The sequence below is a fragment of the Hypanus sabinus genome, chromosome 17 (assembly GCF_030144855.1).
Source record: "Hypanus sabinus isolate sHypSab1 chromosome 17, sHypSab1.hap1, whole genome shotgun sequence".
In the NCBI taxonomy this organism is placed as follows: domain Eukaryota; kingdom Metazoa; phylum Chordata; class Chondrichthyes; order Myliobatiformes; family Dasyatidae; genus Hypanus; species Hypanus sabinus.
Window position 1 is genome coordinate 52879511 of NC_082722.1, and position 24447 is coordinate 52903957.

General features: G+C 37.2%; 1 protein-coding gene across 2 annotated transcripts in view; it reads right to left on the reverse strand.

Annotated features, from left to right (window-relative positions):
• Positions 1-14539: 14539 nt before the first annotated feature.
• Positions 14540-24447, reverse strand: part of LOC132406938 (ataxin-1-like) — a 28620-nt gene continuing 18712 nt past the window's right edge. For both annotated transcript variants that reach the window (XM_059993078.1, XM_059993079.1), the window contains 2 exons: positions 21481-23349; positions 14540-20937 (listed from right to left, as the gene is read on the reverse strand). In XM_059993078.1, the coding sequence (XP_059849061.1) occupies positions 20437-20937; positions 21481-23244 (2265 nt within the window). In that variant the 5' untranslated portion in view covers positions 23245-23349 and the 3' untranslated portion in view covers positions 14540-20436. The remainder of the gene's footprint in view (positions 20938-21480; positions 23350-24447) is intronic.

Sequence of the window (24447 nt, forward strand, 5' to 3'; positions counted from 1 at the left end):
TAAAAACATGATCCATGATGAAAGCATCGTCATTTGGAAACATACTCCATAAAGTACCAAAAGTGCATAAAACAAGATAAATCGGGCCAGATTTTACTTCTAAGTTAACACCAAGGATAATGTTACTTGCCATTGTTTATAGTTTATGATACCATAAGGCCACAAGATATAGGAGCAGAATTAGGCCATTTGGCCCATCGAGTCTGATCCAGTTTTCCTCTCAGCCCCAATTTCCTGCCTTCTCCCCGTATGCTTCATGCACCGACTAGTCAAGAATCTATCAAGCTCTGCCTTAAATATACATAAAGACTTGGCCTCCACCTCTTCCTGTGGCAAATCCACAGATTCACCACTGTCTGGCTAAAGAAATTACTTCTCATCTCTATTCTAAAAGGTCAACCCTCTATTCTGAGGCCATGTCCCCTGGTCTTAGACTCTCCCACCATAGGAAACATCCTCTCCACATCCACTCTAACCTTTGCTGTCCTCTTTAATATTATTGGCTAGCTTACTTTCATATTCCATTTTTACCTTGTTAATGACCTTTTTAGATGCCTTCCATTGGTTTTTAAAAGTTTCCCAATCCTCTAACTTCCCACTCATTTTTGCTCAATTATATGCTTTTTCTTTGGCTTTTATGTTGCCATTGACTTCTCTGATACAATGCACTGGAGGAGGAAATGCTTGTTAAATTTAAATATTCAGACTTGTTGTCTGAGTTATGTGTATTGTTCAAAATATGTTCAAAGTTCAAACTTGAGCAGTCTCTTTATTTTTATGTAATGTACTACCTACCCATTAAAACCACTGTAAAGCTGAGTATTATTGCCAAGTTAAATACATCTATATAACTGTTAACAGCTGTCAATCAGTCTATGCAAATAAATTATTGTTACAAGGAAGTGTTGGGAGCGGAACCAAGTGCAGGACACAGACACAGAGGTAGTATAAACAGAACAGTGTTCCTAGTAACAGAATAGTTACTAGGAAGGCCAGGGAACGAGGACAAAAATGTCAACATGGATGTAAACTGGTAAAACCTGGACTAGGACTTAGACTCGGACTTGGAACTTGGATCTTGACGTGGACTCAGAACTTAACTGGGATTCAGCCTGGACTTGAAACTTGACTTGGAGTCTGGAACTGGAACATGGCTTGAAGCCTGGACTTGGACACGGACCACAAGCCTGGACATGAAGGACTTGGACAATGAGGAGACAGACTACCCAACTCAGAGCAGCAGCAAACGACCGGACCTACTCAGCTGGAAGGACTTGGAACTGCAGGCTCTCGACTCGACCCAGAGACTGCGCACGGCAGGCCCTCGACTCGACCCAGAGACTGCGCACGGCAGGCCCTCGACTCGACCCAGAAACTGCACACGGCAGGCTCTCAACTCGACCCAGAAACTGCGAATGGCAGGCCCTCAACTCGACCCAGAAACTGCGCACGGCAGGCCCTCGACTCAACCCAGAAACTGCGCACGGCAGGCCCTCGACTCGACCCAGAGACTGCACACGGCAGGCTCTCAACTCGACCCAGAAACTGCGAATGGCAGGCCCTCAACTCGACCCAGAAACTGCACACGGCAGGCCCTCAACTCGACCCAGAAACTGCGCACGGCAGGCCCTCGACTCAACTCGACCCAGAAACTGCGCACGGCAGGCCCTCGACTCAACCCAGAAACTGCGCACGGCAGGCTCTCGACTCGACCCAGAAACTGCGAATGGCAGGCTCTCGACTCGACCCAGAAACTGCGAATGGCAGGCCCTCAACTCGACCCAGAAACTGCGCACGGCAGGCCCTCGACTCGACCCAGAAACTGCGAATGGCAGGCCCTCGACTCGACCCAGAAACTGCACACGGCAGGCTCTCGACTCGACCCAGAGACTGCACACGGCAGGCCCTCGACTCGACCCAGAAACTGCGAATGGCAGGCCCTCGACTCGACCCAGAAACTGTGCACGGCAGGCCCTCGACTCAACTCGACCCAGAAACTGCGAATGGCAGGCCCTCGACTCGACCCAGAAACTGTGCACGGCAGGCCCTCGACTCGACCCAGAAACTGCGCACGGCAGGCTCTCGACTCGACCCAGAAACTGCGCACGGCAGGCTCTCGACTCGACCCAGAGACTGCACACGGCAGGCTCTCGACTCGACCCAGAGACTGCACACGGCAGGCTCTCGACTCGACCCAGAGACTGCACACGGCAGGCCCTCGACTCGACCCAGAAACTGCGAATGGCAGGCCCTCGACTCAACCCAGAAACTGCGAATGGCAGGCTCTCGACTGGACCTAGTCTCAGCCGGCCATGAAAATGACAGAATTTGCATCTTACTTGAAGTACCGGCAAAACGGCCAGCAACTCAGCTGGACACGAGAACGACTGAATTCACTAAGTGGCAACTGAAGCAACTAGAGTCCACAATTCGCGGCGTCCCTGAGGTGAGCATGGCCGCCTTGCTGAGATGACTGGCTTCCAGTGACTGGTTACCCGTGACGAACTTCTGATGACGGTCCAGCCCTGAGTAGCTGTAACCCAGAGCCTTTTATGCTGCCGGTTTGAAATGAAGATCAGGTGCCTTAATCAAGGCACCAAATGGAACACGGGGAAAAGAAAATAACTTTAATGAGTTGTCCATGGACCGGACTGTAACAATTATTTCAAGCACAGAAATGCAATGCTTGACGATTTGAAATTTTCAAATTTCTTTAAATTTTAAATTTAGTTGGAAGAAAGGGAAAGAAATTAATAACTTCCATTCGTTTCTTGTCTTTCACAGCCTTCTGTACGCGAGATATTCTTGTTCAATATGAAACATTGGGGAAAGGGTCACCACTTCTGTTTGGGCTGATTGGTACATTCTTAACGAATAATACTTGTAAACACAAGATGCTGGGAATCCAAAGCAACACACACAGTACTTGTAGTTATGGAGAGGGTTTGGAGGTGATGCCTTGACATGGCCACCAACAACACGATAGTGGAAGACAACATCCCTCCCAAACACTGAAGGCTTTCCATTGGTTAGGATCGACCATGGATGTTGCATCCCAGCTGTCTAAGTGATATGCAAGGCAGGGTTGTATGATATGGAGAGCAAGCTGTTGCCCATGCAGCAGGCTCCCCCCTTCATGGAGTTGATGAATCCAAAGGAACAGCAGAGACCAATACAGTTTGGAACCTCAGTTGAACTCAATGCAGGACTGCCTTGGGGGCTTCAGCTCCAGACTTTTACTTAGGGTTTACTCCTGGAGCCGTCTCCATGAATGGGTATAGCTGCAAGGCAGCGGAGGTTTGAGATCTGTTTTCCTTCTTCTAGATAAGCTACCAACCACAGCTGATGACCCCCATCTGCCTGAAGCGACTGGTTTTAAGTCAACATTAACCTACCTTTGCCCTTCTCCTGTCAGTAGAAATGGTTCTGCTGGGCTTAGCAGCTAATCCACACGTGAAGGCCAGGAGCTGGATCTGGTTGTCAGAGGCTGTTTGAGTTTTAACCATTCCAGTGAGTACAGACCCAGAGCCATCAAACATTCCTTGTATGATAACCCTTTCATTCCTGGAATCATCCTTGTGAACTTCCTCTGGACCCTTTCCAATGCCAGCACATCTTTTCTAAGATGAGGGCCCCAAAACTGTTCACAATACTCAAGGTGAGGCCTCACCAGTGCCTTATAAAGCCTCAGCATCACATTCTTGCTCTTGTATTCTGGACCTCTTGTAGTGAATGCTAACGTGGCATTTGCCTTCCTCACCACTGACTCAACCTGCAAGTTAACCTTTAGCATGTTCTACACAAGGACTCCCAAGTCCCTTTGCATTTCAGATTCCTGGATTTTCTCCCTTTTTAGACAATAGTCCACTCATTTATTTCTACTACCAAAGTGCATGATCATGCATTTTCCCTTAAGCTTTTCTTGTGGGAGGAAGTCCTTACCATTGGACTATTGAACGTCGGTGATGGAAAACCATCAGCCTCATTGTTTTGCTGAATATGCTACAGTCACTGCAAAATTTGGTTGTACCTACCACCATTCCCTACCTTGAAGCCCTTTCCTGGCTCCTCACTGTTTCATTGTTTCTCTAGTTCTGTTTTTTTCACCAATATCTAGAAGCCCACCATGCCCTGCATTAATTTTGGTGATTCTTCCATTATGATTTCTGTAATGTTCGTTTTGATGACACCAACTACCATTCCCTCACTTCAAAAACATCTGTTTTTCTGGGCTGAAGAATCTTTTCCACTTTGGTTTTAAGACTGTGATATTTTCCCTCCTACTTTTAGAATTTTCATCTTTGATTATCATTTCACTTTGATCATGGTGTTTTAAGAAATACCTTAACCTAGGTTTGTTATTTTATGTGTTTGCTCACTTTGAAAAAGTAAAGGGTCACTGTATTTTCGCTGATTTTTGCTTGTGATCATCAATTTACAGTCTAACGTCACCTAATGGAAAATCAGTAATAGATTATGACAATGAGAGCACTTCCAGATCATTCTGCTAAATAATGGTGGCTACTGACATGTTGTTTATCTGTGAAACATAATGTAACTTGAAGGAATCTCACTGAAGCCCTCAGAGACCTTGGTCCATAACTGGATGATCCTTGCTCGTACTTTTACAAAGACCGGAGCATGAATAGACCAAAAAGTTTTAAATATTCTAATGAATCTGCAGATGAAAGGGAAATATGTCAGCTTAGAGATCTTAATGCTAAATATTTTCGGAAATGGCTGGAATCTGAACAGCAGAAGGCAAGGAGGTTACAACATGATGGGGAGGTTATGAGAATGAAAGGGCCAATGAGACACCAAGAAACGGGCAGGTAAAACTTGCATGAGAAAGATAAACAAAGCAGATAAAGAGAAATATGCAGAAATTAGATACTGATCATGCTATAGGCAGCAGTCGATCCCAGGGGATCCAGGGTGCAAGCCTGGGCGGGAAGATTTGAAGAACCGGCTGTTACCCATGCAGCGGGTTCCCATCTCCACATCACTGATGTAGCTCAAGGGAAGGGAAAGCACCGATACAGCCTGGCACCAGTGTCGTCACAGAGGTTGCTGGAGTGAAGTTGCCTTAGGGACCCTGGCTCCGAACTTCTTCCTCGGAGTTTGATTACAAGACAGCGGAGGTTTAAAATCAGAGCTTTCCTTCTCCTAGGCAAGGCTGCCGTCCAAAACTGATGAGCCCCACCTGCCTGAATAATATTTCATATTTCTAAGAATTTAACATCAGATCTGAATCACAAACACGATACAATCTGTCTCATCTCTTTTTTTCCAGTCCTGATAAAGGACTTTGGCCTGAAGCATCGAGTTTACTCATTTCCATAGACGCTGCCTAGCCTGCTGAGTTCCTTCAGAAATTTGTGTTGACCAAATCTCAATGTTTTTTTTCATTTTTTTATTTTATTGAGATTCAGCACGGAGTAGGCCCAGCAATCCACTGATTTAATCACGCATCAATTTACAATGAACAATTAACCTACAAACCAGTATGCCTTTGAATTGCGGGAGAAAACTAGGGGCACACGGAGGAAATCTATGCGGGGAGAAGGTGTAGAAAATCCTTACAGTCAGCAACGGGAATTGAACCCAGGTCATCTGTACTGCAAAGAGTTGTGCTATCCACTATGCTACTGTGCCACCCAGTATACTTCTTCCCAGTCTGGAAAATGAAGATAAAGTTCTAAAGCTGGGATTTTACTTTTGAGCTAAAATGAAAATTAATATCGAGAACCATCTAGAATGGTTCTTTCAATTCGACAAAATCCAGAATCGTAATGAAATTAAGGTCAGAAAATACAGCAGTAGTACAAATTAAGCTCATAATTATGATTTCCATAACTGTGATTTTATATAATTGTACAATACCTGCTTTTAACGTGATCTAAAGCTCAATGGATCTGAGTAATTCTTACAAACCAGAATTATGTGGACCATTCTTCTTAAGCGCATTTTTAAATGAAGTTTGCTCAGAATTTTGTATTATTTGAGGGTTTTGACTAGGGTGTTTTAAGATCATGGACAGCAAATGAGATGAAATGATCTAAAATAATAACAATTTTTGAATCCACAGATGTTTCTGAGCTTTTCCGGCATTTTTTGCTTTTGATTTGGACAATTAGCTTTCACTTTTAAGACAATGGACATCCTTGTATCCACTTTCTTCAGGATATTTTGAAACTGAGCAATGAATTCTCAGAATTCTTCAACAAAAACAGCAGAGTTGGGAGACAACATCTACTGTTGTACATCATGATATTTTAACTGAAATAGATGTTCATAGATAGATTTAGTTTTTAAAGTATTGATATTAGGTATGAATATCATCAGTGCAGTAGGAAACTTGCACAGGTGCAAAATATTTCATAATTGTCTCGACTGATCAATTATTGACAATCAAAATCTTGACAGGGTTGATCAAACAGTGCTAGTGTAAATAATATGGTTAGGCTTTCAATCCTGTTTTTAGAAGCGTCAGGTTAATATTCATTTTGCTTGCAATTTTAAAAAATATTTTTATTCGGTTTTTAAGATAATTACATAGAATGATAGAATAATATGATATCAGCCCTCCCCGTCCCCTTAACATCCTTATCTAAAAAAAAAAGAGAAAGAAGGAAGAAAGACTGCCTGGATATTGTAAGATCCCCACATGCCCCATGGAATTCAAAATAGCTTTAATATATGTATTTGTTTCTTTCCCCAGATGACCAATAACTTTATCTTAGGAGCACCTATATATTTAATCCTATCTTTTGTAAGTAAGGGTGCCAAATTCTCAGAAATATGTCATATCTATTTCTTAAATTATAAGTAATTTTTTCAAGTGGAATGCAGCTAAAAAGTTCATTATTCCAATGATCCATACTTAAGTATGAATCCGATTTCCAAGTAACTGCAATAGCCTTTTTGGCTACTGTCAATGCAATTTTTATAAATTATTTCTGATATTTGTTCAATTTAGGTTTCGGTTTTATCCCTTCAATATCACCTAGTAAAAATAATATTGGGTTATGTGGAAGTTGTGTTCCAATAATTTGTTCCAATAAAACTCTTAAATTTATCCAAAAAGGTTGAATTTTAAAACAAGACCAAGTAGAGTGTAAAAAAGTACCAATTTCTTGATTGCATCGAAAACATTGATCAGATAAATTTGGGTTTAATCTATTTTTTGTGGTGTAATATATTGTTGATGTAAAAAATTATATTGTACTAATCTAAGTCAGACATTTGTTGTATTTGTCATACTGTCAAGACATATTCTTGACCAACTTGTTTAATCAATTTTGATATTCATATCAGTTTCCCATTTTTGTCTTAACTTATGAATTCCTTGTTCAAGTGTCTGTTTTTGAATCAAATTATACATACAAGAAGTAAATTTTTTAGTTTTTCCTTTTTGAATTAAAGTTTCTATTTCATTAGGTTTCGGCATTAACATTGTTTGATCCAGTTTATCTCTTAAATAAGCCCTTAATTGAAAATAACAAAAGAGAGTGTTATTTGATAATTTATATTTATTCAAATGACATAAATATACCTCCTTCAAAACACTCCTATATATCTAATCCCTTTTTGAAACCAGTTATATAAAAGTTATCCATTGTAAAAGGAATGAGTTTATTTTGAATTAGAGGTTTCTTTGCTAATAAAGATTTCTTTATCTCATCAACATTTGTCCTATTCCATAAATCAATCAAATATTTTAATATAAGGGATTCTTTCTTTTCCTGTATCCATTTAGATTCCCATTTATATATAAAATCTTCTGGTATATTTTCTCCTATTTTATCTAACTCTATTCTAATCCATGCCGGTTTATCTTCATCAAAAAAAGATGCAATAAATCTAAGTTGATTTGCTTTATAATAATTCTTAAAGTTTGGGAGTTGTAACCCTCCCAGGTCAAATTTCCATGTCAATTCTTCCAACAATATTCTTGACATCTTATCTTTCCAAAGAAACTTCCTCACACATTTATTTAACTCTTGAAAAAACTTCTGCGGCAGTTGTTTTGGTGATGCTTGGAATAAGTACTGTAATCTAGGAAATATATTCATTTTTACAGCATTAACTCTACCTACTAATGTTAGTGGTAACATCATCCATTTATCAAGATCTTCTTGAATTTTTTTCAATAATGGCAGATAATTTAATTTATATAAATTCTTTATATCATTATCAACTCTTATACCTAAATACTTTATACCATTTATCGGCCATCTAAATTGAGTTACTAATTGACATTGACTATAACCTCCTTTAGTAAGGGGTAAAATTTCACTTTTATCCCAGTTTATTTTATACCCTGATATTTTCCCATATTCTTCCAATCTAAAAGATAATTTACGCAACAAATGCAATGGGTTTGTTAGATAAATCAGAACATCATCAGCAAATAGATTAATCTTATATTCCTCCCAGTTAACTCTGAAACCCATAATATCCGAGTCAGTTCTAATTAATTCAGCTAATGGTTCTATTGCCAAGACAAATAACACAGGTGATAGTGGACAAACTTGTCTAGTTGACCTTGTTAACTGAAATGGTGTTGAAATTTGGCCGTTTGTCACTACTTTAGCTTTGGGACTAGTATTTAAGGTTTTAATCCGATTTATAAAAGATACTCCTAACCTGCATTTTTCCAGTACCTTGAATAAAAAATCCCATTCCAATCTATCAAATGCTTTTTCTGCATCCAAGGCAACTGCCACATTCATTTCCTCCCTCTTTCGTGCCAAATAAATTATGCTAAGTAACCAAGTTACATTATCTGCCAATTGTCTATTTTTAATAAATCCTGTTTGATCAATATGTATTAATTTTGGTAAATATTTAGATAATCTATTAGATAAAATGTTTGCTATTATTTTATAGCCCGTGTTCAACAAAGAAATAGGCCTATATGATCAAATACGAGGAAATCTGCAGATGCTGGAAATTCAAACAACAACACACACAAAATGCTGGTAGAACACAGCAGGCTAGGCAGCATCTAGAGGGAGAAGCGATGTCGACGTTTCGGGCCGAGACCCTTCGTCAGGACTAACCGAAAGGAAAGATAGTAAGAGATTTGAAAGTAGAGGGTGGAGGGGGAAATGCGAAATGATAGGAGTAGACTGGAGGGGGTGGGATGAAGCTAAGAGCTGGAAAGGTGATTGGCGAAAGTGATACCAAGCTGGAGAAGGGAAAGGATCATGGGACGGGAGGCCTCAGGAGAAAGAAAGGAGGGGGGGAGCACCAGAGGGAGATGGAGAACAGGCAAACAACTAAATATGTCAGGGATGGGGTAAGAAGGGGAGGAGGGGCATTAACGGAAGTTAGAGAAGTCAATGTTCAATGTTAGAGAAGTCAAAGGCCTATATGATGTTGGTTTTAAAGGATCTCTATCTTTTTTTGGCAATACTGTTAAAATCGCTGTCAAAAAAGATTCTGGAAGTTTATGTGTTCTTTCCTCTTGATGTATTAGCTCCATAAAAGGAGGGGTTAATAAATCTTTAAACTTTTTATAAAATTCAGGTGGAAAACCATCCTCTCCTGGAGATTTATTACTCTGGAGTGATCCTAGAGCTTCTTCAACCTCTTTTAATGTAAAAGGCATATCTGATCCCTTCTGTTCTTCTGAATTCAATTTTGGGAGAGTTATTTGTGATAAAAATCTTTCTATCTCAGCAACATCATTTTGTGATTCCAATTGATATTATTCGGAATAAAAATTTTTAAAGGTTTCATTAATTTCTAAAGGTTTATAAGTAATTTTATTTGCACTTGTTCTAATTGCATTTATCGTTTTGGAAGCCTGCTCTGTTTTCAACTGCCAAGCAAGAATCTTGTGTGATCTTTCACCTAATTCATATCTCTGTTTAGTTCTCATAATTGCTTTTTCTGTTTGGTATATCTGGAGCGTATTATATTGTAGCTTCTTATTGACAAGTTGTCTTTGTTTTTCTTCTGTCATATATCTTTGAGATTTTTCTAATTTTGTAATCTCTTTTTCCAATTGATCTGTTTCTACCATATGTTCCTTCTTAATTTTAGAAGTATAACTTATTATCTGGCCCCTCAAATATGCTTTCATCGCTTCCCATAATACAAATTTATCATCAACTGAATATGAGTTTGTATCCAAAAAAAAAACTGAATCTGTTTTTCCATAAAATCACAAAAATCTTGACGTTTTAGTAATATTGAATTAAATCTCCATCTGTAAATCAGTTCCTCCTTATCCATCATTATCAAAGGGGAATGACCTGACAATATTCTCGCTTTATATTCCATTCTTTTCACTCTATCCTGAATATTCATTGATAATAAAAAAATCTATCCTTGAATAAGTTTTATGTCTATTTGAATAAAATGAATAATCTCTTTCTCTTGGTTTAATTCTTCTCCATATATCAATCAAATTTAAATCTTTCATCAATGATGAAGTTAATTTTACTACTTTTGATTTTGTAACAGTTGACCTATCTAAAACTGGGTCTAGACAGAAGTTAAAGTCTCCACCTATTAATATTTTATCATGTGCGTTGGTCAAATTCAAAAAGGCTTCTTGTATAGATTTTGCATCATTTTCATTTGGTGCATAAATATTCATAAGAGTCCATAATTCTGAAAAGATTTGACAATGTATCATCACATATCTCCCTGCAGAATCAATTAATGCATTTTGTATTTTAATTGGTAAGGGTTTATTAACCAAAATTGCAACTCCCCTCGCCTTTGAATTAAATGAAGCTGCAATAACATTTCCGACCCAATCTCTCTTTAATTTCTGATGTTCTATCTCTGTTAAATATGTTTTCTGCAAAAATGCTACATCTACTTTCATTTTCTTAATGTATGTTAAAATTCTTTTTCTTTTCACCAGTCCATAAAGTCCATTAACATTAAAACTTTAAAAATTCAGTAAATTAGTCACTATTTTTAACAAGGTTACTCCAATCTATAACGGTACATAATATCTCAGCTCTCATAGTACCTTGGGGAACCTCTTTTAAAATTCTCCATGTTGCTATGTGTCTCCCCCCCCCCCCAATCATCCAGGCAAAGAAAGAAAGATAGAAGAAAGATAGTTTGTAAAGAAAAAGATAACAAAATACCCCCCTACTAATGCTGTGAATGGAAAAAACCACAACATTACCCCCGTTTTACGGGTCATGGTAATCGCCATGATTACACACGTGAATCCCGTAGCAATCGATCAGAAGCTGCCCCAGCTCCCCGTTACAAAAAAAAGATATATATAAGAGAAGAAAAAAAAATTAATATCACTACTGCCGATTAATATTCCTCAAATTTTTACCTTTCTCCCCTTCTATCATATAATTAAGAATATATTTGTATATTCTTCTACCCTTAAATATCTATCAAATCTATTCCCTATCTCAGTCTTCATCTTTAATCCATTTCACTTCCATAACTTCTTTCCTGTGTCTAGTGAATATTTGAAAGTTCTTTTGCAAACTCCTCTGCTTTCTGATAATCAGTAAAAAAATCTTTTTGCATCATCCAAAAAAATTATCATTGTGTCCGGATAGCACAGTATTAATTTATAACCCTCTTCCCATAAGACTTTTTTCCACTGGGTTAAATTCCTTCCTCCTCTGATCTTGTTGGGGTTTTGGTCTTAAAGTTCTATGAGACCTTTCGATTTCAATTAACTGATTTCTTCCATTTCCAAAATCTCTGGGATCCATTTTTGAAAATTTTTTATTGGATCTTCTCCCTCTGCCCCTTCTTTAAGACCAACAATCTTAATATTGTTTCGTCTGCTAAAATTTTCAAGCACATCCACTTTTTCCAACAACCGTTTTCTTTCTGATGTCCAGGCAAGGATATTATTTTCCATCTTGTCCACTCTATCAATGGTGTCTCCCGTTATTCTTCCAGCTTTTTAACTTTCTTATCCGTTTTCTCCTGTTTTTTCACAACCTTATCAAACATAATCTTCATATTTTAATCTGTTTTTATTGTTTTTAATGCTTTTAATTCATACATTATTTGTACCAAGGCTTCTCCTATGTCTCCACAAAGCCCTCCACTTTTAATTTCTACCTGTTCTTCTTCTTCCTCTTTTTCCTCATTTGTGTTGTCCAGAGAATCTGATTCTACTTCTGAGTCACTTTCACTCTCAGTCGCAGCTGGAACTTATATTTTGGTTTGCATCTGCCCACTTCTTCACGTACGTGCAGTTCCTGCTGCTTCTTAGAGACTGTTGATATTGCAAATACAATTCCTGTCAGCAAGTGTGAAAACAAAAAGATGAAAGAACCCTTCTCAATTGTTATAACCTGGGAACAATTGACTTTTGGGCTGAAGGATGTCATTCATCGGGAAAGGGTGCAGAAAAGACTCACAAGGATGTTACTGGGACTAAAGAGCTTGAGTTGTAAGGAGAGATGGGACACACTCAGGCTGTTATCCCTGGACCACAGGAGGTTGACGAGTCACCAGATAGAGTTGTATAAAAATCACGAGGTGCATAGATAAAATGAAGAGTCAGCCTTTCTCCCGGGTGGGAATGTCTAATAGATAGCATAGATTTAAGGCAAGAAGGAAAAGATTTAAAAGGGGCATGAGGGGCAACTTTTTCCATATAATGGCTGGTAGATATTTTAATATTTAGAGGTACAGTGCGGAATAGGCTCTTCCAGCTCTTTGAGTTGTGGTGCCAAGCAACCAACCGATTTAACCCTGGACTAATCATGGGACAATTTACAATGACCAATTAACCTACTAATCAATGGGTCTTTGGACTGTGGGAGGAAGCAGAAGACCAACGTGCACACAGGAAGGAATGTATAAACTTGCTTACAGACGCCGCCGGATTTGAGCCCAACACCCCGAGTTGTAATCACATCATGCTAACCACTACGCTACTAAGGTGCCCCATGAGGAATGAGTAGCCAAGGAAGTTGCAGAGGTGTGTGTAATTGCAATGTTGAGACCCTAGGGATTTGAGAAAGGTACACAGATAGAGAAGGTTATAGATCAAATGTAGACAAATGAAACTAACTCAGGTGGGCAACTGTGGTCGACGTGAACAAGTTAGGGCGAAAAGGCTGTTACCGTTCCTGTGCCGTACAATTCTGTAAAGCTAATTTATAGAGAAAAAAGTTTTGAAATTGCAGTATCAATATAAATCTAATCAATGTAACCATTTAAAACAAAAGCTAATGTTTCTTTCTGTAAAAATCTACTGGCAGCATACCCATCAGGAATATATTTCCATGGTTGGCCGTTTTTGCATATCTTTAATGTGTTAGAATTTGTGTGGCATTGGAACAGTGTGTCACGTTACCCTTCTGCTTACCTTTCCATGTGAATAATCGAGAGATCTGCCTCAAAGAGCATCATGTCCTCTCTTTGCGTGCCTTCTATGCATTCATTTCTCACCAGGCATCTGTGGCCCCTCATTTTTTTTAAAAAACATTATTGGGGTATCAACTCCAGGCAGGGCTCAATTTTACCAGAATTTTATTTCTAAATAGGTTGGTAAATACTTTTCATGTCACTTTTATGATATTTATATTGGGGTCCGTGGTGCAGTTGGGGATAACCTATTGCAGGGATTGTCTAAATATATAGTGTATTCCAGTTAATTGGGCCATCTGTTAATCCGGACAGCTGCTTAATTGGGACAACTCTTAAAGAACAAAAACTAAACAAGAAAATAGCTTGGATTGCCTAGATTTATTTGGGACACTATGCTGCTTAATCAGGACAGGAGACTGTTATCAAACAATGTCCTAATAGCATCAGTTGCATACACTTGTATTCAAAATGAAATGATTTTTGCCACTGATAGTTGGCAAGACATGAGCAGTAGAACAACTCAGAACTGTTTTGCTCACTGCAGTGTCAAGCATTCAGGCTTGGAGATGCCAGGTATGCCTGTGAGTGAAAATGAAATGATTTCACTACTTCAATAAGTTAGGACCTATGAAGACTTTGAAAGGTATGGACAATCATCTTGAATGTTACAATGAAAATGAAGATTTGGAGGGTGTGATTGTCCAAAGCATTTCCTGAAGGAAGTCCATTATCTGCATTGGGTGTCTGCACTCATTTTGTTTGTTTACAGTCAATCAAAAGAACATGGCAGCAGACAATGGATGAATTCCTCCGTTGACAACCATTTGGAACTAATACACAGTTTTATAGTACTGTAGTAGAATAGGTAGATTACTAATTTTAACTATTACCATGAAATTTCAGCTAATTAGGGCAGCTGCTTTATTGGGCCAAAATGTACTGGTCCCGCTGAGTCCCAATTAACCAGAATCCACTGTATGAAGAATTACCATAAAGAGTTTGAGCGTAATAATGAGGGTAGAAGATAATAATGAAAAGGAAAATAGATGCACAAATATGAAGAAAACTGATTCATTTGACACCCATGATTCAGACAATAATTATGGCTGGACAAAATTTTATTTAAATCAACCTACAGGAGATTAATGTCATAAGTAATGATTGTGTGCAGTTATTGAACCACTCAATAATCATCCTGAGACAGAAGTAAAATGTAGAGTTTATATTATGCAGTGTTTACATACCAAGAAATTAATGCAATACAGAGGTTAGACTTGACATAAAAATACATTTTCTCTTGCAGTACACAAAATTAACAGTAAACAGCATAAAAGGTCACAAAAATACAAATATACAATCTAAAAGTTTTAGTCTTTTTTCTAGAAAAATGGTTACAAAACACAACAAAATATAGATTAATGCTTTCAAGGATGCTGTTAGGAATGCAGTGATTCTAACATTGAGATATGACCAATACCTATGGAGCTAGAGCAATATTCTAAGCCTGATATTGAAGCTATATTAGCGTTTGCAGAACTTTCAATCTGGCCATTTCTACAGATAAAAATGCTGCAAAATGACTTTAGAAAATCACAAACCAAATTTTGCTTTCTAAACAGAATGCACGATAAATTATTTAATTGGTTTTGGATAAGCTAAAAGGGAAAAAAGTATTGTTAGGCATTGGAACTGGGTTAAAACTTCCAAATCTTCTACAATAACATTAGCAACTTAAATGTTCATGAAATATCTGTGCGAAACAATTAAAATTTACACTAGATTTCAACATTTGTGCATCTCCTCATCGTGCATTGTAAGTTAAATTATAACATCTCCCATAACACACAAAAACACAAATAATGCAAGGAATGTCTCCTTAGTATACATATTACTGTGTGCAAGGTCACTTGAAATGTCATAATATTGTTATAGGTATTGATCAAATCCTACTAGGAAAGAGCACTTAATTCACCAAATGTATACAACATCCATGAACAAATTGATAAAGCTGAAGCAAATTCTATATTGCAAAATTTGAATTGAAATGCATTACCATTTGTACATTTGTGATATTACCAAGGACATCAGTGTATATGTGCATATGACAAAAATGAGCAAAGGTTTTATTTTTAAACTATGGCTGTCATAGTTTCATTTAAAATAAAACCTTTGCTCATTTTTGTCATAAACACATATCTACTGATGTTTTTACATTTTATCTCAACAGTAATAAAGCATCCTGAAATCTTTTGTTTGAATGCATTCTTGCAATGCATTATATATGGGATGTAACAATGACAAAGAAAACTATAGCAGATGATGTATAGCTGAAATATCAAAAAAATTGAAATGATTCAGTAGGTCAGGCAGCATCTGTGGAATATTAATATTCTGAGCAACGATCACTAGCCTGAAATATTAAGGGAAACCAAAAATAATGGAAAATTTTAGCAGTCAGACTACATCAGTGAATGGCGAAACACTGCTGGCTGATGACATTTCATTGGGTGCCTGGCCTCCTTGCATTTCCTGTTTTATTTAAGATTTTCACCATCTTCAATATTTTCCTTTTAAAATTGTTTCTCTTTCCACAAAAGCTGTATGACCTGGTAAATATCTCCAGATTTTTCAACTTTTATTTCAATTCTTTTACTTCATTGGGGCTTTAATAGTTTCAGTAATAGTTTGAATATAATTTCAATCCCTACAGTTTAAATGTTGCACTTAACTTCTGTAGACATTGTAGTATAGAAAATGTGCAAATTTTGGAAAATGCAAATGAAATTCAGTTTTTGTAAAGCTAGCAGTGAATAATAAACACACATCTCATCTTTTGAGGAATGAATACTAAGGCTATTGGTCAACTGCAAAACCTAACTTTTGAATTAAAAAAATATTCCTTCCTTCCTCCTCACTTCATGATATGTTACATTGTCTGCGTGTATAGGTTGTCTCAGCCAATCATATTCCAGAGAGACATAAATGATTTACAATAACATAACTCCACTGCACTTGTGTATATATTGACTAACAAGATGCTCAATATATTTTAAGCTAATTTACTTTGATTTACATAATTTTTCTTCTGTTGACCTGCACAGATAAGTAAAAAAAAACAAATAAATCCTGTCAGCATCCCTTCTGAGAATCTTAAACCAAAAATTGTTTAGTGTTATCTTTATACTGGGAAACAGATGACCAGTTTTGCCATAGGGAATAAATGTAATGAATTTTCTGTATGATCCATTAGGTGATTAATGTAAATAATGTTTTTAAGTTGCACTTAATACTTGGAATAAAAATTTATGTTGTAAACTATTGTACACATTTTTGAATATTTTAAGGTATACAAATTTACTGCAAATATTATTAAACACTACAAAGTTTTGTATGGGTGATTTTCAAATTCAGCAAGGTTATCTCATCAAAAGGGATACTGTCGACTTCAAATGTAAGTGCTGACCATCCTGACAAACATACCAACAGAAGATTGTAACACAATTCCCTACATAAGAGGTTAAATAGGATTATCTCCTTTATCAAATAGGCTGAAACTTCCATGCATTAAAAATTTCCTATAGCACAAACATATAAAACTAACATTTGTCAAACATTAATATACAACCAACAGAACATAATTAAGGAGGTAAAATTTACCAATTGTTTCAATTTGCACTTTTGATAATTTGATAAAATGTTCTACCATTAAAGAACTTTCTGTACATCTCAATGTAAATAATCTGCAAAATGAAAATGCATCATTCCAAGCAACAAGTTGCAAAACAAATTAAAATACCCTTATGTCCTGTTTAGAATTCACTTATTAGTTCAGGCCCAAATGATTAGTAAAAATCAAGTCACCAATCAAGAAATCAATTCTGGAAAAACTGTTAAATCAAATGAAGATATTGCAAAGTTGAAATAGAAGTTTATTCTGTAAAATGTCTGACAAAAAATGCAGTCAGAATTAATACTGCATATCAGTAAGGGCCGATAGATTCTAAAACATTAAGTTGTTTTTGTTGCAGCCAAACAACAGAAAAGATGTAGTTTCTAATGGAGACATAAGGGGATTTTTATGTGAGATTTGGTTACAGCAGTTTTGTTTTACTTTCACACCCAGTGGTTGTTTTAAACAAGTATAATTTTGAAATTTACTAGACAATATCAAACTGCTTAAATCTTTCACTTTGGTATAATTCTTAAACTTTTATATTTCCCTTTTGCATCCTCCCATGTCAGTTTTGAGCACATGCAATTCCTATATAAATTAGAAATGCAGTCAGAGATATAAATACTGCATAATCCAGGCAGTCATTTACTTCCAGTGACAACACTAAAATTAAAATGTTCACAAAAGTGATTCCAAGTCTGTTACAGTTGACAAAGAGCTTTCATTCTCCCATGAGCATAATTAGACTCAATTACTGGTTTGCTACTAAATTTGCCACATTTCGGATTGAAAAATTCCTCTGCTGCAAAAAGATACTGCAGCCACTCACATATGTAAATACATTTGAATAAGTGTGTGCTAAAACACTCATGGTTCAGATTATGTTGCATTTTAAATTGGGAATTTGGGAGGTGAAATAAGGCTGGGCACCATCAAGGTTACTGGAGATGTGGTAGTTAATTTAAAATGCAAAAGCCAGCTCTTGAATGTCCAATATGTTGTGCAAATATTAATGATTTTTCATAGCTACATGCATAAGTCCAATCCCCAGTTATTGAATGCACTCTGTTCCTGACACCACTGATCAAATACAATAGCTTCACAAGTAAAATAAACAGATGAACATGAAAAATATTGTGCATAGGTTTCTCAATATATTTAAAATTTGTTATTAAATGCATACTGAACTATGAAAACCTAGTTTTTATGAGAAAGTTTCAGCTAAACTGATGTTAGTTTAAGGTCATGGAAGATTACATTTTAAATTTAAACTCAAAGTGCATAAACACAAGCTAATGTCATGTGAAAAGATCATCAGTATGCACAGCAACATCAGATATTACATTGGGCAGTTCAGTTAATAAGCTGGTATGGAATGATGCTCAAGGCATCAGCACTGTTAATTATATAAAAAGTGCTAGGTGACAAAATAAAATATAGGAAAACTACAGTAAATAAGTCATTTCAGCACTAATTCTACCAAATATTTTTTCATATCACCTTCATAAACGTTTAATAATTAGTTTTATGTTCTGGGATTCTCAATCAGCAACAGGATAAACTAATTTTCATAGTAGTGCACCAACTATTCTCCAAATCCCTCGGTCACATTTCTTCTTTTTCCTCAATACCATTTCAAATTTAAAATTACAGTTCACCTAATTGCAACTTCCTATTTTGTTTTTTTCCAATGGCAGCAACCTAGAAACAGCAGAGGCAAAAACAATACAACAGTGAAGTTTATCCTCACTACAACTGAATTTAAGCCAATTGATTCAGCTAACCTTTTTCAAATACCATGATTTTTTTTTCTTAAATAAATCATGAACCACAACTAGGCACTCAAAAAAATCCAAAATTAAATACTTTTCTAAAACAAATGCATGCATAGAACTTGGGCATCATTCAACAAGGGAAGTAGTAGATCATGAGTACAGTACAGCACAACTTAATCAGTCTTTAACCACAGAGTTGATTAGTGGGAAGGATCATATTAGTTATATATTTTGCATATTTCACTAGAACCTGCCACCCATGGAACAAAGAGCCTTCACCTTTGTGCATACTATTATATTTCACTTCTGCTTACTCTTTCACTAATGTTCAAAATTTCTGTTTAAATGGAAGTCAAATTCCAATTATAAATGCAAGTTCAACTTGTGTACAGATTTGAAATGTTGGTTATTTTAGGACATCATAAGATGAAGTCTCAACAGCCAAACCTATTAAAAAATAGCCCTAAATATCAGTAACAACACACAGCAGAATTATTCAGCCTTTGGTACTCCAGTTGCTCACATATAAACTTAGGCTGTAGTTCAGACTAATTTAGTACAAAAACTCACAGGCACCTTATAACATTGGTACTCAATAGTTTGATTCTCTTAAAAAGATGCAAAATAATGCTCTTAACATCTCCTATCTCATTGATTGTATTTTTAGGTATCATTACCATTTAAATTACTTTAGATAGCTTAGATTTAAGAAAAAGAAAATCAATACATGATTTGACCATGAGTGTTAAAAACAGGTTACACAGTTACACAGGTCAACTACCTATTTTATGAAAATTAAAATTTGACTTTAACGAAAATTGAACCAGGCGCAACAAACCTTGTGTTTACTCAGTTAAAGAACCAGGGCACACCTCACTACAAAGAATAGTGATGGCCCCTTTAGGGATCTTAAACCAAGAATTCATACTTAATAACATGCACTGTATCTGGATAAGCAAAATGTATTGAAGCAAACCTCTGAAACTAAGATGACCAATTAATACAAGGTCAGATTTCATGTACCCTGTAAGTGAAAGTATGGCATTCATCTCTTTCCACCTGAATTTTGCTAACCAGCTTCACTTTTCATTATTCCCTGGTTTCTGTGACTATTACTGTTTTCCCAAATACTTGTACATAAATAAGTAATCATCTTGAAAATAACATTCGATAATTTTAAGTGATTATTTTTCATCATATCATTATATTTAATGTAATATAAAATTTGCTTTGTTGTGAATGAAGTAAAACTAAAGCTTTTCAAATGGGGAAATGAAAATTAATTTTTGCTGCAAGTACTTTAAGAGTTTAATTTCTCATCCTTTCATAGAGGATCACCAAATGTAGAAAAAAACATGCAAGGCATGAAGCATCATTTAGAATTTACTAGGTATCTTTATGTTGTAAAAGGTGTGCAGCATTAGATAAGCTCTACTGCACTTCAAAAATATGAGCTGCTAAGAGCATCCTCATTATTAAAGAAAAAATCATCTTGTCACACACTCCCTTGCTACTAATGCTTCAAAGGTGAATCCAAGCTCTTCTATTTTGCAAATTATTTGCATAAATTTTCATAAGTACATTTCAATACATTAATGTAACTGGTCAAACACTGTCTTAGGTGGTGTGAAACTGCCTTAATTTACATTTCTCAAGTTACTTTCCGGCATTTGATCGTCCTTCTATTGAAAGTTTGACTTCCTGTGATATGAAGGATGGTCGGGTGGACATTTTTGCATCCTCTGACTGAATACTCCCTCTTTGGAAAACCGGAGGAGACCAGCGACACTGGTAATCTGGGTGGCTGGGAACACCGGTGCTTTCAGAATCCGTGTGCAAATGCTGCATGACAGAGTCTTTAGAATAATTTCTAATCTCAGAGTTTCTACTTATGTGGACTGAAATCTCTGGAGGAGCTAAGACAACCTCTGATGTTGCCATGGTCCTTGACTCAAGAGCTGAAATGGTATTGATTGAAGATGTTGGCTGGGTAGAGCTCCTGCTAGAAGTTTGTGCGCTGAGTGATATACAGGTATTACCCACAGTAAGCCTTTGACATGAAAGTCCAAAGAGGTGTGCAGTGCGTTCTGGGCTACAAGAGGACCAACCCTGGCCAAATACAAAGAATGGGTGCTCTTGAGGGACCTCTACACTCACCTACAACACAGGAAAGAAAATCATAATGTCTCACTCCCACAGTAACACATTTCCATTCATGAAATAAAAATAACTTTATTTTTCCATGTTAACCACCCCCATTTCACCTTTATAAATACAAAACTTCCCTTCGTTGGTCAAGTCGCGTTTCATAAGTGATTTAAACAAATACGCTAAGCATTACTATGGGGCTCTGTTTGATATCCCAGTCATGTGAGTTATTGATCTCAAACGCACTACCCTTAATACCTGTTGCTCATCCTTTTAAGTAGATAACTAATAACTATCCCACCTACAATTCTGCTTCAAGTGAAACGTTTGCCAGAAACTCTCTATCACATAGCACTGTGCAAGTGCCTTCACTAGGATATCAATATTTAAAGGAATCAGGTCACCAACTTCTCAATTAGGGACAGACGATAAAAGCTAGCCTTGTAATCCCGTTAATGGAAATAAAGTGTAAATAACCTGGCTTGGTAACAGTTTTTATTCAATATATGTTGTATCATTCAGGTGATTACTTGTAACAGACTATAGACTCACCTTTGATTTAGGTTCTCCTACAGAGAAATGGAGGGTGACATAGCCGGCCCGTTGGCTCTCCTCAATATCCATCAGTGTGCTGGAGTCAATTTTTAACCCAGTACTAATTTCTGCACTACGCACAAAGTCCTGTGCTTGTAAGTCTTCTACACGTTTCAGCTCCCCATTCGCTAACTGGATGATGGCACCTTTCATAAAGTGTGAAGGAATAGGAGCAGCTGGGGACTGCTGGACAAGGACAGGCTGAAGAACTGGTACAGAGGGCTGTGAAGCTGGAAGTGGAACCACTGTACAAACACTTGTTTGTGTATCAAGAGCCCTTTGAATTACGGGTTCTGTAGTTACAGCAGCTGTATTAACCAAGGAATTCCCAAGAGCAGGGGCATCAACAGGCATTAATATTGGCTGCCCATTGGCTAATACCATTGTTTTATGCAAATGCCCACATTGGTCATCCAGCATTTGCCTTTTGAGTCCTGGGGTAACATGCTGTTGAGCAGGCAGATATGGAGATTGTGGTAATTCTTCACTAGAACAAAACTCTGCAAAGTTCTTACCTGGAATGACTTGCAAATGGTGTCTTAATTGCTCTTGATTTTTGACTGAATTCTGAGAAACTTTCATAGTACTTAAGACTTCTTTTCTAACAACTACAGGACCCTCAGTTCCTTGAGCACTCAAACTCCCAACTACTTGCTGGACTTCTAGGTCTGTGTCCGGTGTACTCCTTTGTGCTGGAGAGGTAACCTCATTCCTTGGTTCCCTATGAGAAGGAAAATGGGGACTGCCTCTAGCTTTTTCAATGGGTGAAGAAGATAACTGCGGTTCTTTTCTGCCAACATTATGGGGTGCCTGAAGTTCTATAAATCTTTCTTGTCGTGGCCGTTTCTCAAAATTTTGATGGTTTGAAGCTCCTTCAATTCGGTTTGTTGAGACTTCCAATATAGCTTCAGCAATTTCTTTGTCTTTTGCCATCTGAAAGCTAAATCTATTGTTATGGGAGATATCTAGATTCGGTACTGCTGTAGTAAATGAGGCATATGATGGCGTTAACATCGAGGGTTGAAAATGAACCCTACCATGAGCCATACCTTGCGATGGTTCTGTTGCAGATAGGTGAGCCAGTGGTCCTTGTGGAGTCAAACTTTGTATAGGAGAACCAGTGGTTTTACTGTATGTTTCTATAGGAGAAGTTGTCTGTGGAGGAGGAGTAACAGCCTCAGCCATCACGGAAGGATACGAGACAAGATGAGAAAAATGAGAGGTGGGAATGCCCATGGTAGAAGAAATTAGAGGATTTGGCAGAATCCCATGAGACACATATGGTATTGTGTATGGAGCTCCTACAAATTGCAGTGAAGCATGGGGTAGCTGGGTGTAATGAACAGGCATATATGGAACCCCATGGTGTTGAAGAAGCGGAGATGCAATGCTGTAACCTGGTGACAGATGCCCCATGTTCACCAATGAATTCTGAGCATTTAATGAATTGCTTGCAGAAGGTACAGCCAATTTGTACATCATACTATACTGATCCACTGCAACTCCAGGTGAGCTTTCACCATTATCAGCTCTGACTCCACATCTCAGTGTTGTTTGATTCTCTTCAGCAGCACTTCTCGACCAATCAGCATCACTCACAGTAGTAATATTGGTTGGCAAAGTATTATTTTTTAAGACCTCCTCACCTCCAGTGCTATTCTGTAGAAGTTCTCGTTTCTTTGGTGGCAGGCATTCCTGATTTCGCTCATAAGCAGGTTTCATATTGTACTCTGGAGTATTACTTTTGCCTATAAATATTACCAAGCAAAGTCAATGGGAGAACAAAGATATTCTGGAGCTCTCCTCAAACCACTTGCTGACGGGAGCCTAACCAATCAATAGAGAAAAAGAATATGTAAATAACAATAAAACAAAAGGAAAAAATGCCTTTAAAAAAAAAGCATACATTCTCAAAGACAATGCTTTTTCAAATTTGTTCTATTGATAATCTGTAAATTGATAAAAGTAATAGCTGTATTATGCAGAGTCAGTATCAAGCTTTACTAAAATGATTTAACGTTATGCTTTAACATCAATCATGGAGTATGTTCTTTGGGATCTGCTCCACCATTTGATAAGCTCGTGGTGAACCTTCCAAATCAAATTCACTTTCCAGCCTAATCCTATACACATTCATTCCATTTGTTCTCAAAAAGACTATTGATAATGATCTTGAAAATGGACATCACACTACTCTGGGACGGATAGTTCAACTGATTAATAATACTTGAGTGAAGAAGCTTCTTTTGAACTTTAATTTCAAAATACCTTAACTTACAATACCCAATCACATTTTCACTAGCCAAGGATACATTCTCTCAGCACCTGCAAGACCTCTCAGAATCTTGTTTAAAAATAACCTTTCATAAAACACCAGACTATTTAGGCCTCTTAAAGACTAGCTCACAATACCCCAGGAATCAATCTTGTGAAGCAACTTTGTAGTCACTACAATATATCCATTTTTAGTTAGTGTACCAAAACTGTCCATAATCACAAAAGGTTCAAAGATTCATTTATTATCAAAGTACGTATGCAATATACAACTCTGAGATTCTTCTTCTCCAGATAGCTGCTAAACAAAGAAAAACCACGGAAGTCAGTTCAGAGAGAAACAGCAAAAAAAAACAACACGAACGTCAACCCCCAAACTCCTCACCCCACACAAAATGCAAACATAAACATTAGAACATTGGCCTCCCAATCCCTCTTATCACATACAAAAAAACCTCACAAAATGCAACAGGAACAAGAACATCAACCCTCAAATGCCCCTCACCTGCAAAAAAGCAACATGAAAGAAAACACAGAATATAAAAACCATAAGAAAAAGTTCATAGTCCAAAATCCATAATGCAGAAAACTCAGTAACATCCAACGGAGTCAAACATTGGCTCGTGCCCATCATTATGTGCTGTGGTGTAT